The 20,150-nt window shown below is 40.5% G+C and overlaps 1 protein-coding gene across 2 annotated transcripts in view; it reads left to right on the top strand.

The window, feature by feature from the left end:
• Positions 1-20,150, top strand: part of LOC126260885 (integrin alpha-4-like) — a 534,755-nt gene that overhangs the window by 126,800 nt on the left and 387,805 nt on the right. For both annotated transcript variants that reach the window (XR_007546657.1, XM_049958327.1), the window contains exon 6: positions 11,992-12,046. Coding sequence is in view for 1 of the 2 variants with exons in the window: in XM_049958327.1 (XP_049814284.1) it covers positions 11,992-12,046 (55 nt within the window). In the remaining variant the exon portion in view is untranslated. The remainder of the gene's footprint in view (positions 1-11,991; positions 12,047-20,150) is intronic.

The following is a 20,150-nucleotide window of genomic DNA, read 5'->3' on the forward strand; positions in this document are numbered from 1 at the left end:
CCTTGGGAAACTGTTTCCATTCACAGTGGTAGTTAACTGAATATGATGTTAAAATAACCCTCTGTTTGCTTTCTGTGAGATGAGAGTTGAACCACTGTAATGCAGTATCTTTCATCCCATAGCTCTTCAGTCTGTGAAGTAATAATGAGTGGTTCACTGAGTTAATGGCTTTCGTTAGATCACAGAATATTCCTGAGACTTTTGTACCCTGGTCTAGTGATGTCCTTATTTTTTCTGTAAATTCTCTGATGGCATTTATGGTGCTTTTTCCTCTTTGAAAACCAAAGTGACTTTTACAAAGAATGTCATTTACTGTAAGGAAATTTTCTACTTGTTTCGCCACAAGTTTTACAAATATTTTAGAAAAAAACAGGAAGGAGAGCGATGGGCCAGTAGTTTCCCATATCTTCTGGTGATCCTGTTTTAAATACTGGCTTAATCTCTGCATATTTTAGGTCATCTGGGAAAGACTTATGTTCAAAGGACTGGTTTACAATAATAGTCAATGGGTATGAAATAATATGGCACACTGCATTGATTACCATGGAAGGTATTCCATCCCATCCAGCTGAAATTTTGTTTTTTAATGATAATATTATGTCTTCCACATCTTTCTGCGTTATTTTTCTGAATTTTTTAAAACAAATATTTTGGATGTCATCTCTATGCCTGAAAATCATATGGTCCCGATGGGCTGTAATATCTATGTCAGATTTTGCTACATTGACAAAGAAATCATTGAAGCAGTTTGACATTTGAACATGATTTACAATAAATCAACCTGAAACCTAGTTTGAGAAATTTCTTCACTTTTAACGTTCACTCTCAACTCTGATTTCACAACAGACCAGACTGCCTTTGTTTTCTTTCTTTGTTTGTTTATGAATATACTATTTGCCAGTATTTTTCCTGCCAGTGTCACTTTTTTGGATATAGTGTTATAGTGCTTAAAATAAGTTACAAAATTAAAGTTATTATTTACTTTGTGTGCATTGTGCATCTGTCTTTTTCTGGCACTTGAAATTTTTATGCCTGATGTAATCCAATTTAGTTTATTCCTGAGTCTTTTTTGATAAGATTTTGGGGGAAATGTTTCATTGAATACACACAAAAAACAATTTAGAAATGTATAAAAATTTTTGTTTCTTGAATCACAGTGGTCCAGAAAAAGGGATAGCTTATAACACTTAACTAATCACAAAAAAAATCTAAGGTTTCTTTGCTAAAATTCCTTCTGATATAAGATTCAGATTTTAGTGTCTCTGTTTTGTGGAGCTCTATAAACAAAGTTCAGTGATCAGATATCCCTAAATCTAGGCAAAACTTCTTTTATCATCAAACTGATCATTTGTAATAATATTATCTATGCAGGTTGCGAAGTGAAAGTTTTCTCTAGTGCCTGAACTAAAGTTTAGCTTGAAAGCAGATTTCTGGATGAAATCATGAAAGTTTTCAATGTTACTCCTTTCAATTAATGTACCCCTTTTGAAGTCTGCTGCAATCACAATCTTTTTCTTGCTTTCTTTTATAAGTTTATCTACGAGATATTGAAATGTTTCTAAGAACAATTTAGTAGCAGAACTCCCACGAATTTTGTAAATTGATATTATCACAATATTTAAATTACACAGCTCTACACAAGAGCTTTCAAAAATACATTCTTCATTTAGATACCTAAAATCTTCTTTCCCTTTAAAGTTTAAGGAGGCATGCAGTAAGGTACAGGAGCCCCCATGAGATTTGTTTTTTCTGCAAAAGCTGCTGGCAAGTTTGAAATTACCAATTTCGTTAAGAGCATCTATGCACTCTTTTGTGAGCCATTGCTTGTTTAAGCAGATCACCTTTATGTTTGCCAGCTCAGAAAGTATAACTTGCAGTTCATCAATTTTAGAGTAACCTATATTTGGACATTTTTCTGCTGAACCATTTATATTTAGATGCATCAAGACAGAATTTTTGAGTTTGTTTATACTTTGAAGAGCCTCACTTGTTCCATTAAATTTACAGTTTCCATTTTCAATCACAACTTTTCTTTTCTCACCCCTTTCAGAAGTTTTCAGTTTCCCTTGCTTTAATGATTCTGCAAATGTCTAAGATCATTTTGTTGAAAGTTATTGTATCTAACCTATTCAAATGTAGCCCATCCTTTCCCAGACGCTTACCACTTACAGATTTATTTGAGTCTACAAAAATTGCACCCAACTTGTCACACTACTCCCTGATTCCACTGTTTATCTTATTTATGTATGTATCACATACTGACCTGTGTAAAATTACGCTAACGACAGTTTTTGAATTTGCAAACACACTTTTTGCTGAACTGATCATGTTCTCTGTTACAATGATTATTTCTTCCTCACTTGTGTTCCTGATAGAATTTGTTCCGACATGAGTGAAAACACCTTCGTATTTGTCCTTTTTTTCATTTCCACTTTCTGTTTCACTTTCTTTCGAATTTAGAATATTTTGAAAGTGTCTGATGATTTGATGTGATCAGATACTGACACAGACATTGATTTCGCAGCCTGGAGGAGTAACAGTTTTCAGTATGCAGTTGCCTATGACAAGAAAGTCCCTTTTTTCAATTGGTTTTGCTGCAGCACTTCCACTTTCGTCCTTTTTGTAGGTCACTGTTTCCCATTTATATTTGTTTACAGATAGTCTGTTGAGTGGGTTTTTGATCACATTTCTCACACCATGTGTATTTTGAAGGTTTTGTTTCATACTTTGCTGGTGATTTTCAGAAACCCTGGATTCAGTTTCGCTTATTTCCGTCTGATGGATATCACACACACAGTAATGTTTTTTCTTGAGTTAATCTGTCATTTTATTTCTTTGTAGTCAGTAATTCAGTTTTCAATGCTTCAATGCCTTTGTGTAGCTGCTTTATAACTTAGTTTTTTATATCTTCTTTTATTTCTGTTTCACACACACAGGCTTGTTTTCCTGTATTAATCTATCTTTTTCTTTTTTTATAGTCACTACTTCAGTATTTAATGCTTCAATGTCCTTTTGCAGCAACTTTACAATTTCGTTTTTTGAGTCCACTGCACTTACAGGATTGGCTCTCTCAACTCATAAACAAATGTAGCATGTCCATGGTAAATCATGACTGATGAATTTTAGGTTCACTTTCGTGCACTTTTTGTGCAACCAGTTATTGCACTTGACACACAAAATACCCTTCATCACTCACTTCTCACATCCTCTACACAAAAAACGGTTTGTTTTTTGCTTTTTTTATGAGAGTGTGCCACACTGGGTGTCAAAAATGTAGCTTTGGCTTTCATGGCCAGTGGTCTCACTCACTGAGCTATCCAGGTGTGAATCACAATCCACAACCTCAACCACATGAATAGTTTATCCAAATGTCATAGAGGTCTATCTGACCACCAATTCTTGTTCCTCTCCACACTGTTATGTAACCATACAGTGTTGGTATATTCCAAATCCAAAGGATCGTTTTTGTATTTGGCATCATTTTCATATATAGGACCTACATAGCTTATGGTACTGGTTGTTACAACAAAAGAATTTATAAAATATACCTTTTTAAATGTTACATATATTTCACACAATGTCACATTTACGCATTAACAAATGATTTGATATTCAGTTACTGATATAGTATTAGTTTTGAAAGACACTCATTTATTTCTATTATAAATGTATTCTGGCTAAGATTATTCACGTAGAGTGGCTCTTTGTTTGTTCAATGGGAGCCAGCAGGAACTGCAGAAAAGGGGGGGGGGGCAGTGGGTGTGGGGTGTGACTACGTAGTGCACCATGTGCTGATGTACCTCCTGGCGGGCAGTGGAAGTGCAGCTGAGAAGAGGTAACAATGTGAGGAGCTCAGCAAAGGGGCTGGAATAGGATAGCTGCTTGACAGCTGGGTGGGATGGGTTTGGCATGGAATGTGACAGATGTGCCATTGACAATGATGCAATCGACTAGGTTGAGGAGTACGCCATACTGAGAAAGAAATTGGTGCCAAAGACAGAGTTCTTGACACTGGAAACAGTGCAAATCCACAAGAAATCTTGGCTGAGGCCTAGATCAATGGATCGGGTGTGGGCACAGTAGGTGATGATGACGGAAACAATAACTGCAATGAGCAGTAGGGGGGAAGGTGGACCATAGCCAGAAGAGGGTAATGATAGTGGTCAGTGAGAGGTCAAGTGTGTCAAAGAATCTGTCTACTAAAATGACAACCATATCAGATTCATGTGATCATTGTATCCAGGGCAGTGTAGATTATGATGGGCAGTTGAATGAGCCAGTTCAAGAATAATAGCTGTTCATGCATTATGTTCAGCTCAGCAAGGGCATGAAGGTGTTGGAGAAGCTGCAAGGGTTGCATGTCAGTGCATTCTTCAGACAGAAACAGTGTGTGTGTGTGCTGCATCTTGGATGACATTAATCACGATATCAAATGGTCTTATAGCATGCCAAAACTGTTGGATTGTGGCAGGTTTGATATGATGTCATGTGGCTCCACAGCATCTGCAGGCTCATGTTGTGAGACCATAACTGTGGATACTGTGAAGTCAATAGTAATTGAGGAATGGGCAAATACAGCACCAACAGAAGAAAACCAGAATCAGTTGTGGGCATTGAACAGCTGCAGCGGGGTGGAGGCCCAGACTGTCTGGAATATTAGAGGGCCAGTCCACACCTTTATGGCAGTGATCCCTACACTACTCGCTAGCACAGCTGTAATTATCTTATGATCAGATTGCTCAGGGTTTAGCATCTGCAAGGGAAGTGTAAAAGCAAGCTAAATGCTCTGACATGCAAGTGATATTTATTGAACAAGATATGTATCTACTGCTGCAGATAAATACTGAATTAATGTACAAGCATGCCACCCACACTGCCAAGCAGAGTTTGTACAAAATGTAAGGAAAAACATTTGTAAAATGGTCAAGCTACCATTTCCAGGCCCAGAGTAAAACAGAGTAATAGTTACAAATTCACTCTCACAGGGCATAGAACAAAACTAGTGCATTGCATGAGAACTTTCTCCATGACTTGCATCTACTCTCTGAAAACACTATAAACAATATGCCTACATGAATTTACACTACTGGCCTTTAAAATTGCTACACCATGAAGATGACATGCTACATATGCGAAATTTAACTGACAGGAAGAAGATGCTGTGATATGCAAATGATTAGCTTTTCAGAGCATTCACACAAGGTTGGCACCAGTGGCAACACTTACAATGTGCGGACATGAGGAAAGTTTCCAACCAATTTCTCATACACAAACAGCAGTTGACGAGTGTTGCCTGGTGAAATGTTGTTGTGATGCCTTGTGTAAGAAGGAGAAATGCATACAGCCACGTTTCCAACTTTGATCAAGGTCGGATTGTAGCCTATCGCAATTGCGGTTTATCGTATCGCGACATTGCTGCTCTTGTTGGTCGAGATACAATCAGTGTTAGCAGGATATGGAATCGGTGGGTTCAGGAGGGTAATATGGAATGCTGTGCTGGATTCCAATGGCCTCGTATCGCTAGCATTCGAGATGACAGGCATCTTATCCGCATGGCTGTAACAGCTCATGCAGCCATGTCTCGATCCCTGAGTCAATACATGGGGACGTTTGCAAGACGACAACCATCTGCATGAACAGTTCGATGACATTTGCAGCAGCATGGACTGTCACCTTGGAGACCATGGCTGTGGTTACCCTTGACGCTGCATCACAGACGGGAGCGCCTGCGATGGTGTACTCAACGACGAACCTGGGTGCACGAATGGCAAAACGTCATTTTCTCAGATGAATCCAGGTTCTGTTTACAGCATCATGATGGTCGCAACCATGTTTGGTGACATTATGGTGAATGCACATTGGAAGCGTGTATTCATCATCGCCATACTGGCGTATCACCATGCATGATGGTATGGGGTGCAATTGGTTACATGTCTCAGTCAGCTCTTGTTCGCATTGACAGCACATTGAACAGTGGACGCTACATTTCAGATGTGTTATGACATGTGGCTCTACCCTTCATTCAATCCCTCTGAAACCCTACATTTCAGGAAGATAATGCACAACCACATGTTGCAGGTCCTGTACGGGCCTTTCTGGATACAGAAAATGTTGAACTGCTGTCCTGGCCAGCACATTCTCCAGATCTCTCACCAACTGAAAATGTCTGGTCAATGGTGGCCAAGCAACTGGCTCATCACAATACACCAGTCACTACTCTTGATGAACTGTGGTATCGTGTTGAAGCTGCATGGGCAGCTGTACCTGTACATGCCATCCAAGCTCTGTTTGACTCAATGCCCAGGTGTATCAAGGCCATTATTACGGCCAGAGGTGGTTGTTCTGGGTACGGATTTCTCAGGATCTATGCACCCAAATTGGGTGAAAATGTAATCACATGTCAGTTCTAGTATAATATATTTGTCCAATGAATGCCTGTTTATCATCTGCATTTCTTCTTGGTGTAGCAATTTTAATGGCCAGTAGTGTATATTTAGATAAAGGAAAAAGGATACAATGTTCAACCATAACTACATTAGATAGTGAATAAATTTAACCATAAGTTCAGGTAAAAGAGTTAATACAATTATGTTATTGCACACACTCATAAGTCACATGCATGTGTGTAGGCGACTTGTCAAAAGTATGTGAGGGTTCATGAACACACTTGTGTGGGCACACAACCCGCATGGTTCATAGTGTCTCTGGTGAGTGCATGTATGGGGCCTGCAATGCTCATACTTCATAATTACACAGGGTCAACTTACCAATACATAGTCTTGTTGCTTCTCATACATGTGTCTTGTAGCATTATGAAGCAAACTGTTAAGTTGTATCTTGCGTGATTAAACATTACATATCACTCAGTGATGGTGTTGTAAGTCACTTGCTCTGAGTCCTTGAGGAGGGTGCCAGCCCAGGGGAGAAGCTTCCAACAACATTTTTCACATTGGAAAAACCAACCTGGGGAGAAAGGGGGGCCAGGAAGATAGTTTATGTCACCATGGTGCTCACTATGCAAATAATGCATTGCATGTGCCCATGCTTCTTCTACTGAAGCATTTGTGTCATCTACTAGAGAAAAGTAGTGGCAGGCATAGAGGTTGGAGAGCACGTCACTGCAAAGCAAAGAGCCACTCAGTATAATATTGAGGCACTGATTGCCACAGGTATGTTCTGTCCCTCCAAAAGATTGTGGGCCTCAACCTAGCACATGGTACCCAAAAAAGATGGAATTTGGCACCCTTGTGGCAACAATCAAGTGCTAAATACAAGGACAATCCCCAACTGTTGTCCCATGCCCCTCCTATGAAGCTACAGTGATGACCATCTTCAGCAAGACTGAAGGCCAGAAAACATTCATGCAAATTCTGGCCACCCCAGAAGATATTGACAAAACAGCAATTATCATGCCTTTTGGCCTCTTCAGGATCTTTTTTTAGCAATTTGGGCTCCTCAACACAACCCAAATGTAGCAGCCCTTTCTAGAAAATTTCTCTGAGATGCCCCCGGATGATTTGCATACCTGAAATATATCCTCATCTACCCATGCAACTTTACAGAGAACCACTAATACTTCCTAGAGCATTATAACTAACTTGGAGAAATGTATTTTTAGTGCTCCACAGACTGAATTTCTGGGACCAACTATATGTGCCACAGGCTCCCAACAACTTCCTGATATGGTCTGGGCAATGACCAATTTTCTGCACCCCATGACCTTTAAGGAATTTTACTGGGTCCTTGGCATGACAAGCACCACCTTAGAAATGCCACAATCATACAGGAAACCATTACAGCTGCACTCTAAGGTGACCACACAAAATGAAATCATTATATGCCCAGCAATATCCAAATGATGGACAATTTTGAGTACATGAGGCATGACTTAACTGACACCACCATTCTCGCCCACCCTCCACCTTACTGTCCTGCTCACAGTCGTCACTGATGCTAGCCAGTCTGCCTTAGGCATTAGCCTCCAGCAGTGCATTGTGGACACCTGACAGGTGCTGACCTTAGTTTAAAAACTTCTGTCTGAGCCACAGTGAAACTGAGCCACATATGACCATAAGCTCCTTGAACTTCATGAGGCAGTTAAATGTTTTCAACCCTCAGTTGAAGGATGCCGCTTCACTGTCTTCACTGACCACTGTGCCCCTACCATCACATTTTGTTGGAAGGAAAGTGCCCAGATATCTCACCCAGACAATCCTAACAGCAAGAGTATATGGCGTAGTTTATGAATCACATACTATCTGTCCTACAGGTTCAATTTAAGACTTCCCTCCATGATACAGGACACTGTAATGTTGTCCACATATTTTAGTTTGCTATACCATCTTTTATTTCTTGGTTCTTGCAAACAGATTTTTACTCAAAGTCATTCATGAAAATTTTTAGGAAACAACTTTATGTGGCTAGTCCTTGTATGTGTTTATGTATTTTGCAATTAAATTTAAAGGGATTATAACTTAGATCAGCAGGTTCCTCTTTGTGATCTCAAAGGTTTCATCTGTGGCCAAGTTAGTGTATAAATTGGGAGTAACAGGATTATACCTGGAAGTACTTTTTGTCACAAATGTAGGATGTTTGGCTAGCCTGCATTTCTGGTAATGATGGATATTAGCTTTTCATCTGTTATATGTGTAAGCAGAATTTGTGCAGTAATTTTAACAACCTTAGATCTTTGCCTTCTGTAGGTAATTTAAAATGAACTGTTTGAGATAAGAAATCAGGTGTTGAACAAATTTTTCTGTGAGAGTGGGACTGTGTACTACATTAGTGATAGACAGGTGATCCATTACTCATAACTTACCACCCCTCGTAACAAAGTCTAGTCGTTCTCTAGAGAGTGTTTAGTTTTTATGTATTGTAGTTGTCTTTAGTAATTTAGATTATTTATTTATTTATTTATTTGTCCATATAAATCTCTTTTTAAGTACATATATTGTACACAGGATATTGGACAGAAAACCTTTTTAGCTATTGGATTTTCAAATGTCAAACATAAATGTTATAAATTTTTATGACAAATTGGATCTATACAGTTAATAATTACAAATTTTTGAAATACTGTATATTTATAACTTATTTCTACAATTAAAGACACAAATTACATTTTTTCTTGCATAAGATACTGTGAGACTGAATAGTAGCAGTTTTTCAGAAGGTAGGATATCACAGACTTTTTAAAGCTTTGTAGTTCAGTAAGAGATTTTATATGTCTTGGTAATCTGTTGTAAAGTTTTGTTCCTGCATGATATACACCTTTTTGGCATAATGTGGTGTTACAATGATTGACATGTATGTCACTGTCTGACCTGGTACTGTAATCATGGACACTTTTGTTTTGAGGAAAAAGGTTTTATTTTCTCAGTGTGCTTTTTTTGACATGCGTGACTACTTCCAGTATATAAATGCAGGGAAGGGGTAGGATCTTCAGATCTTTAAAGAAAGGTTTGCATGATTTTATGCTGCTCACTTGTTTCATTATTCTTATAATTGCCTTTTCTTTCCTGAAAACTGTTAAGGCCTGATGTACATTTCCCCAGAAAATGATACCGGACTTCAGTATTGAATGTACACGAGCAAAGTATACAGCCCTAACTGTTTCTGCACTAGTATTGTTGCAGAGAATTCTTACCACATAGCTCATTTTTGCTAGTTTTGAATTTAGGGCTGTGATATGAGTGTTCCATTTAAGATTTTCCTGGATATGAATGACAAGAAATTTAGTTTCATTGACAGAACTAATGTTTTGGTTATCTATACATATTACAGGTTGTGCCGGATTTTTATTTTGATCAGTGTGGAAATTCATGAGTACCGTTTTTTGGGGATTAACTATTAGCCTGTTTCTGGTAAACCATTCAGACACTCCTTTTGTAATATCTTTTGCAGATGCAGTAAGATTTTCTTCATTATTCCCTTCAATCAATAGACTGGTGTCATCTGCAAACAGTACTGGTTCAGAATCCCTATCGTGTGATGGGAAATCATTAATGTAGACCAAAAAAAGAAAGGGACCTAAAATGGAGCCCTATGGAACACCATGAGTTAGTCCACATGGTTCTGAAACGTGTACCTGGAGTTCATTTCCTTCTGTGTACTTAATTTCAGTTACCTGAGATCGATATTCCACATATGATTTGATCCACTGATTTGGCACACCTCTTACACCATACCATTCGAGCTTCCTCAGGAGTATAGAATGATCAATCACATCAAAAGCTTTTGTTAGGTCCAAGAATAAACTTGAGATATTTCTGTGGTTGTCCACTGCATTTAAGACATGGTTTATCAGATTGAAAGTGGCAGTTTCAATTGATCTCTGTGGTCTGAAGCCATGTTGACATCCAGAAATAATATTATTCTTGTCGAAGAATGTAATTATTTTGAAAGGAACACTTTTTCAATAATTTTCGAAAACCCTGACAATAGAGACACAGGCCTATAGTTACCCATACATTGATGATCACCTTTTTTATATAGGGGTATTACTTTTGCCATTTTCAGTTGCTGAGGGAAGACACCACATGATAAGGATGAATTGCATATGTCGAATAAAGGTGAAAGTATTTGTCTTGCTGTTATTTTTATAATATAATCTGGAATATCATCAATACCAGTTGAATACTTACTCTTCAGTGACTTAATGGTATTTAGGAGCTCTGTTGGGCTTACTGGACTGAGGAACATGGATATATTATTTATTTCAATAGATGGAAGTTCTTTCCATGTTGTATTAGGTGGATTTCCAAATTTTTCCTTCACTAATTTCCCAGCAACAGTTGCATACTAAGAATTGAAACTATTTGCAACTTCTCTAGGGTCAGTGACATTCTTGCCATCATGTGATATTATAATATTTTTGTGAGTTGTCTTCTTCCCAGTAAGATCCTGCACAGCTTTCCACATGGACTCAGTTTTATTGGATGACTTCATAATATATTTGTCATTTTCCTTAATTTTTGCCTCCTTTATGATGCGTTTCAAAACTAGCTTGTATTTTTTGAAATAATTAATAAATTATGGACTGCTGTTAGTTTTTGACTGCAGAGAAAGTTCCCGCTTCCTTTTACAAGATACTCTGATGCCTGGTGTAATCCAGTTTCTGAACCTATCTGTGCTCTTGGAAATAACTTTCCTTTGTGGAAAAGCTATGTCAAAATTATGATTGAAAATGTTCAAAAAATGTTCCATCTTTTCGTTAGTATTAGAGGCATCATATACTTCTCTCCAAGATTGTTCACTGATTAGGTGCTGGAAGCATTCAATATTTTTCCCACTATAAATCCTTTTATGGATAACATTTTCTATACTGGCCGAAATGTGATTTACAGGTATGGTCAGTAATTGCGAAAGGTGGTCACTATAGTCGGTATCAGAGTTTTCTGATGTACACTTGTCCATGTTTACACATACCTGATCAAGGAGAGTGACACTAGTTTTAGTTACATGTGTTGGAGAGCTAACAGTAAGACAAAGATTGTAGGCTTTTATAATGTTTAAAAACGTTTCCCTGTGAGGGCTATGGCTCAGAAAGTCAATATTAAAATCACCACATAGTACCACTATTTTCCCAGTTGTCTTAAGTTTGCCTAAAGCAAGGTCCAATTTTTTGAAAAAAACACTTATGTTGCTAACAGGAGATCTATACACACATAAAATAGTAGTGTTTTCAGACATTAACTCTACAGCTGAGATTTCAAAGTCTCTTTCACAATCAAGTTTGCAAACAGATGTTATACTCTTATAATCTACATTTTCTTTTACATATATACAAGTTCCCCCATGTTTTGATTCCATTCTACAAAAGCAGTTTGCAAGATTAAAATGTAATATTTTTAAGTACTGAAAATACTCATTTTGTAACCAATGCTCACAAAAACATAACACTGAAACATCTTGCCATTCACTATTGAATGTATTTGAATTAAAATAGTTTCATGTTGACATATTTTAATGTTTCTTATTTAATGTTTCCAGAAGAATGGTAATCATGAACTTTTACTTGGTGCCCCTGGAATACTGAATTGGCAAGGTATGAGTACAAAGCTGAGAGACAGTTATTAAAATGTTGCTAGGTTATAGTCTTCTAATTTGAAATGATGAATGTTGTCTACTGTTTTTTGTGTTCTGTGACTATTACTAAATGTGGAGTTAGCTCTGTGATGAATGATTCAAATGCATCTATTTTGTTTCCTAAACCCTGCGGATTATTATGCAGAAATGGTAAATTATACTCGTTTGAACTGAGGTCTGCTTGAGGCATTTGTGGATCACATACACTGGCATCTGGTGTTGCCCTGGTGGAAAGTTTTATTGTCCTAAAAAAACATCACTTTTGTCCTGCTGGTGTATTGTATCACTGACCTGGTATCTCGTGGTTGATTCATCCATGAATTCGTGATTTTTGTCGTTGAGAGGGATAGCCACTGTAGCATAACACTCCGCATTCATTTTGCTGTTTGCTGTTTCTTCGATCCATGTTATAACCAAGTCCTTTCCTAGTTTGTTGAGGTGTAGACTATGGGTTGCGTGGAATCTTTTTCCTATGCTGGTTATCTCCACAAATGTTATGTTTTTGAATCTCGAGCATATATTTAGTATTTCCTTATTTCCTCGCCGCAGTTCTTTATTTACACATGACCAGTTTGGTAAGTTGTGTCGATGTGGAACTGAGAAGATGATAACATTTGAGTTTGTAAGTTCATGTAGCTTCCTTCTGAGTGAGATCATTAGGCTTTTCGTTTCATTTCTTGCTACATCGTTCGTTCCCACTAAGAACATGAAAAAGGCTTTGTTTGTTGATGCTGTTTTCTCAACATGAATTGTAGAAGTCACTGCTTGAAATGTTGCACCAGGTTTCACTGTACTAGTAATGCTGTGAATGCTTCTACACTGAAATTCAGCTGCTATGTTCCTTCCCTGACTGTCCACAAACAGGTTTATTTTCCCAGAATTTGTTGGATGGTGATTTGGCCTACCTGAACTTTTGTGTTGCATGTTGACACAGTTTGTTTCTTGTATTTTGTCCACAGTAGTCGATAATCCATCTTGAGGAGTTCTTGATTTTGAAACACTGTCAGTGACCACACTCACGGTTGAATTGAACTTTCCCTGGGGTTTAAAGCTTTTTTGTTGTGCTTTGTTTCCGTCATCTTTTTTCCCATGCAGCTCGACACATTTCGTTGTATTATCACTGCCTATAATTGAGAGCACTTCGAAAGCGTTTTCATGCACAATGCTTGCGTTGTCATTACATTTACTATTCACACGATTTTGCAGTTCTTGAGTGTTTTTCTTGTATGTGATTTTAGTCCACTTTTCACGGGCAGCAGCCATGTTTTTCGGGACTTTTAGAGAATTCGGCTCACTTTTTCCGAGCTGAAATTTCGAAATATCTTCTTTCATAGCACTGATTATAAATTGTAGGCTCTATACACGTTCCTTTAGGCCTAACATTGTTATTTCGTCCTTGCATTTTGTACACGCTTTCTTTTTACCGATAGAATTAGCTTTTTTCCGCGGAGAAACATGACGAACTTTCGAGTTGGCTGCCACCTTAAACTAATCCCCATGTGGAATGTTCTGATGGTTATAGGCAGTCAGAAGACACAGTCATAGGTAACAAAAAGAAAGCAGAAGGTTGTGCATACTACTTCAGCCAATGTAAGCAGAGGAGGTTCTTGTTACTGGAGAGAAATCACATATAGGGTTGCACAAGACTCAGCCGTACTCCTTTTATCTTTTTTTGAGCTGCAGTACAACAATATATAACCCCCTCCCTCCCTCCACACATACACACACATACACACACACACAGGTACGTTATGCTGGATAAATACACTTTGATCTTTAAGAGACAACACAGAAATAGTAATGCAACTTGATGACAATGCAAACACCACAGTCCTTCTGTCTGCAACACCTAATCAGTGCAGTGGATGGCATCTATTTCCCTCAGAATCAGCCAGTTTCCTGAACATAAGCAAAAATACTCTGGAGCAGCATGGTGCTGGTTCCATGGATATTTAATAAGCTACCAAAGATACATAGAAAAGGAGTTCTGATTCGTCCCTTCATGGGTAATATAGGAGTCTCAACATAATACTTACCAAAACACCAGGCATCTCTTTTGAGTCCCTTTGGTAGTGAAATATGAATACTATATTCACAATGATTTAATAAGGTACCGGTAGTTCAATAATTCATGCCTTGAGCCAAAAAATGTATTCATTAGTTTTGGTGGTCTTCTTGTTCACGTTAGTGAACAGTGCTGTGGATAGCTATGTACCTCCCATAGTAGCTAATCTTTTTATGGAAGATTCTGAGGACAAAGCATTTTAGTCAGCAGTTTTGAAATAAAAATATTTTTGAAGATATGTAGATGATACCATTTTGATACGACCATATTGGGTAACAATGGTTCTTCAGTTTTTATAACGTATCAACTTCCTGTACCCAAGTAATTGTTTCAACATATAAGTGGATGAAAATGGAGTGTGCTTTGTAAGCCAACATACATTGACCTGTATCTATGAGCTATGAACTACAATTTAGTACTGTCTTATATTTCTCCTCTATAATTCCTTTGGAGTCACAATGTATAATGAACACATGTGTAAATGTTACCCATCTGCTTATGTTACAATCATCATGTAACTTCTGTAGTATCCCAAAAATCTGGACCATACACTCTTCCAAATGGATAACCTTTTCATTATTTCCTTTCCTGGCATTCTAAAGACGCAAGTCTCCTGCAGCATTAGCTTCTCAGGCAGTTTACAGTGCCTTTGCAGTCTCCAACTCCCCAAGATGACCAAAGAAAGATAGCTACTGTAGATTATGGAAACAACCAATAATAATATGACTCTCCACATCAGGAGAGTAGCAGGTTACATAGTTACAATGTAATTGGATAGATGAAAAAATCTGCTTGCCAAGTAGCAGCAGGACGATACACAAACAAAAAAGGTTTGACTTATGCAAGCTTCCAGAGCCACTGGGTTCTTCTTCCAACAGAAGGGTTGAAGGGGAAGGAAGAGGGTTGAAGGGAAAGGAACTGGAGATGTTTAGGAAAAGAGGTGGAGTTTGGAAAAGTCGCCCAGAATCCTGAGTCAGGGGAGACTTACCAGATGGGATGAGAAGGAAAGACACCCCTCACCTGAGGTTCTGGCTGACTTTTCCAAACTTCACCCCTTTTCTCGCACCTGTCAGCTGCTTGGTGAGTAGATTTTTTTTATCTATATAATTATAATACACTCTCAAAAACTCATTATCTAGTTAGCTTTTAATATTTGGTTTTACAGTTCTTAAATACCTAATGTGTTGAATGTTTAAGAGGTGTAGTCTCAAGTTTTAGTTAATTGTTTGATGCAGATACATTCAGTCTGTAGTGTATTTGCCAGTTGTTTTGTACAACTAGCAACCATTAGAGAAAGTTCAGGCTGGCTCCTGATTCAACAGGAGAGGAGCAAGTTACGTATAAGGAACAGTCAAATGAAAATCGAGTGCCCACCACAATGGTATCATGGAATAGTATCATGCAAAAGAAACCAAGGCATGCATTAAAATCTTTATTCTCTAGGAGATGAGATGATCAATTTCCATTTCATAGAAGATGATTAGCTGCTGACAATTCCACAACCGCACCCACACTTGCACCTCCTCATCTGACTTAAACTGACATGCACATATGCTTTTCTTCAGGTTGGCAACGTTGTGAAAATCACACAGTGAAAGGTCTGGTTAGTATGGAGAATCTTGCAGTGTTTCCCAAAAATGATCACAGAAGTCTGGTTGACACTGAGCAGGTAGGCATTATAGATCAACAAGATGATTCTGTCCAACAACTTTCCTGATCATTTTGACTTTATGAGGCATCACAGATTCTGCAAAGTGTATTCCTATCACTGTGCATTGATTGTTTTTCCACACTTGAGGAACTCAACAAGCAGATGGCCTCTGGAGTCAAAGAAGAAGGTAATCATGACCTTACCTGAACTTGTATTATTCTCTTTCTTTGGCAGGGGATATGTCAAATGTTTCCACTGTTGGCTCTACTGTTTGCCCTCAGGCCATCAGAATGCTGTTGGACAGAATCATCCTGTTGCACTATAACATCTGCCCCCCCCCCCCCCCCCCCCCCACTGAATAGTGATTTGGTTGGGAAACACTGCAGATTCCTCTGTATGGCCTGGATCATTGGCAATCTGAAGAAAGACATGCATTAACATTAGTTTCAGCTGGGTGAGGAAGTACCAAGACTAAGTGTAGTTGTGGATCTATCAGTGGTCAGCTATGGTCCATGAAACTGGAATAGAGTATCTCATCTCCCAGTGTGATAAATGCATTAGCATTTGATGATTACTTTTGAATGGAACCATTGCATGATCCCATTGTGCCTGATGTTCAGTTTTCATTTGACTGGCCCCCATAGTTAGCTTTTCCTGTGTGCTCTTCATTCTTAGTAGTACTAGGGTGAATAATGTGTGTCTACAACAATATCTACAGCTATACTTTGCAAAGCACTGTGAAGTGCATGGCAGACCATACATCCCATTGTACCAATTATGAGGGTATTGGTTCCATTCATGTCTAGAATGCATGAAGAATGATAGTTTAAATGCCTTTGTGTGTGCTATATCTAATCTAATTTTGTCCTCATGATCCTTACAGGAGTGATACATATAGTATATTCTTAGAGTCATAATGTAAAGCTTTTCCTTGGATCATTGTTAGTAGACTTTTTTTAGGATAGTTTACATCTATCTTAAGGAGTCTGCCAGTTCAGTTTTTTTAGAATCTTTTTGATACTCTCTGATGGCTCAAACAAATTTGTGACATTTTATGCTGCCATTCTCTGTATACATTCAATATCCCATGTTAGTCCTATTTGGTAATGGGTACCACACACTTGAGCTATATTCTAGGATGTCTTGTACAATGATTTGTAAACAATCTCCTTTGCAGACTGATTGTGTTTCCCCAGTGTCCTACCAATAAACCAAAGTCTGCCACCTGCTTTACACGTGGTTTGTGTAGTAGCCACCAGAAAGATCACGGGAGGCGCACATTGGCACGGCGTGTCACGGGCGGTAGTTGCCGCAAGTAGAGTCCCGTCCACCAGAGGGCACGCGAGAATTCGGACGCGACCTCTGCTGGCGTAACAACAAGAACAACAACAACAACTCCAGCAGCACGGGCCGTGCTGAGTCAGGCAACATCGGGCATGCCTAGGACACAGTCCCGGTCTACGCTAAGTGAAGTGCGAGGTAAACGTGAACAGTGTTACTACACAATTGGCGACGAGTAGGGTCGTTCTTTCACGTGTTGCGTCGTTGTTCCGGTTTCGCAGTTTCTCCACGGCATGGAGGATTTGGTGCGAGTTTTGGTTGCGCAGCAGATGGAACTCATGGCCACCACGAAACAAGTGCTTCCGGCGTTGCTCTCCACGCCGTCTGCTCCGGCGCAGTTCTCTCCTCCCTTTCCCCCGTATGACGAGACGGCGGAGGATTGGGACGCATATGAACATCGCCTTCGGCAGCATTTCCAGGCGTTTCATGTCGCTGATGCGGAGGTATGTCGTGCTCTCTTCTTGTCTTGGATATCTCCCTCGCTGTATCAAGTTTTGCGGCAGCTAGCGCCGTTGCAGGAACCCTCGTCCTTGACTTTTGACGCATTGTGTTCGTTGCTGTCTTCATATTATCGCCGCCGCACGCATGTTGTGGCGGCTAGGGTCGAGTTCTATCAATGCAAGAAACAGCCCCATCAGTCTTACCAGGCGTGGGCCGCAACCCTGCACAGTCTTAGTCGCAAGTGTCATTTTGTCACGGAGCAGTCGCGAGAGTCGTATGCCCATGTTATGGTACGCGACGCCATTGTTCGTTCGGCCCCTGATAGGGAGGTCCGGCAATGGGCCCTGCAGTTAGAAGACCCTTCCCTTGAGGAAGTACTGTCCATTGCTCAATCGTACGAAGTCTCTCACGCAGCAGGTCAACAGCTGGAAGCGTGGTGCGACATCGCGGAGGTTCAGGGTGGCGCGGCCGCATCCACTTTGTCCGGGGTGGACGACGTGCGAGCGGTACAATCCGGCCGTTACGGCCGCTCCCGCACGGCGCGTAAACAGAATTCCGGCCGCCAGCCCCTGTTGCCGTCCTGTGCGTCGTGCTATATACATCACGATCGGTCAGAGTGCCCCCGGCGTTGGGCCGTTTGTCGCAAATGTACTAAAAAAGCTCACATTGCTAAAGTTTGCCGCTCAGCCTCCAAAGCATCGAAGGATGCAAGTACAGCGGACATGGACGTTGACATTCAGGAAGTTTCATCGGGCCAGGCTCCCGACGCATCGGCCCACAAACTCTTTATCGAGGTGTCGGTTCGGTCGCGCCGGTTACAACTGCAAGTAGATACGGGCGCGGCAGTTTCGTTGTTGAATGCACAAACGTATTCGGACCTTGGATCGCCCCCGTTGGCGCCAGTTTACCGGCGTCTACGTGGTTATGGTAAACAGTTCATTCCCCTACTGGGTCAATTCACTACCGACATGACTTACAAATCAGTCACTCGGCCTATTACTTTTATTGTTATCAGTGATGCGAGCTCCGCTAACCTTTTTGGCCTGGATGCCTTTCAGGCTTTCGGTTTTTCTATTGCTGACACCATACAGTTGGTCTCCGAAGATGTTCCCTATCACTCATTGGAATCTTTGATCTCAGACTTTCCAGATATTTTTGAGGAGGGCCTGGGGCGTGTTTCCGATTTTGAAGCTCACTTAACGTTGAAGGCGTCGGTTCGCCCGCGTTTTCTACGCGCGAGACAGATCCCCTTGGCTCTCCGCCCTCAGGTGAAGGAAGAGCTAGACCGGCTGACAGCCCTAGGGGTTGTTCTTCCCGTTTCTTCCAGTGAGTGGGCTTTGCCCCTCGTTATTGTCAAGAAGCCCTCGGGAAACTTACGTCTTTGTGGCGATTTTAAGGCCACCCTTAATTCCCAATTGGTGGTGGACACCTATCCTTTGCCTCGTGCTGATGAATTGTTCTCCGCCGTGGCAGGAGGCCAATATTTTTCGAAAATCGATCTGTCGGAGGCTTATCATCAGATACCACTTGATGAGGACTCCAAACGGCTGGCGGTCGTCAACACCCCGTTTGGCCTTTATCAATACCAGCGGTTGGCTTTTGGAATATCCAGTGCCCCGGTGATATTCCAGCGTTATCTTGAGCATGTCACGTCGACAATCCCTCATTGTATTAATTACCTGGATGACATAATTGTCACAGGCCGCAGCACGAAGGAACACTTGCAAAACCTTCGCACCCTCTTTCTCAAATTCAGGTCTGTGGGCTTGCGTTGCAACCTGCATAAATCAACCTTCTTCCAACCGTCCATTGAGTATGTGGGCTACACCATATCTCGGCATGGCATCCATCCACTAGGAAGTTTGGTCCAAGGTATCGTCAACCTTCCTCGGCCCACTTTGCTGAAAGAGTTACAAGCTTTTTTAGGCAAGATAGCCTATTACCACCGGTTCATTCCCAGGGCTTCCACTATAGCCCACCCCCTGTACTGCCTTCTGCACAAGGGTGTTCCTTTTGATTGGTCGCCTGCATGCGAGCGAGCGTTCACCACGTTGAAGGGCCTCCTCACTTCAGCCCCTTGTTTGGCTACTTTTGATCCCCGTAAGCAGTTGGTCCTGGCTACAGATGCTTCGCAGTATGGGGTGGGGGCGGTCCTGGCCCATCGCAACGCAGACGGTTCCAAGCAACCACTGGCGTTTGCGTCTAAAACTCTTAGTCCCGCGCAGGCCCATTACTCCCAGGTGGAAAAAGAGGCTTTGGCCATTGTCTACGCTGTTACCAAGTTTCACCCTTTCTTGTACGGCACGAAGTTTCAGTTAATCACTGACCATAAGCCGTTAATATCGTTATTTGGCCCCGCCTCTCAGATTCCGGATAGGGCGGCCCACAGACTACAGCACTGGGCCTTGTTCCTCTCTAAGTACCATTATAACATTCATTTTCGCCCTACAGGACAGCATGCCAACGCCGACGCTCTTTCCCGTCTTCCGGTGGGCCCGGATCCTACGTTCGATCGAGAGGAGATTATGTGTTTTCATTTGGATGTGGCATCCCGCCAAGCAGTTG

This window comes from Schistocerca nitens, chromosome 5 (genome assembly GCF_023898315.1).
Source record: "Schistocerca nitens isolate TAMUIC-IGC-003100 chromosome 5, iqSchNite1.1, whole genome shotgun sequence".
NCBI classification, from domain to species: domain Eukaryota; kingdom Metazoa; phylum Arthropoda; class Insecta; order Orthoptera; family Acrididae; genus Schistocerca; species Schistocerca nitens.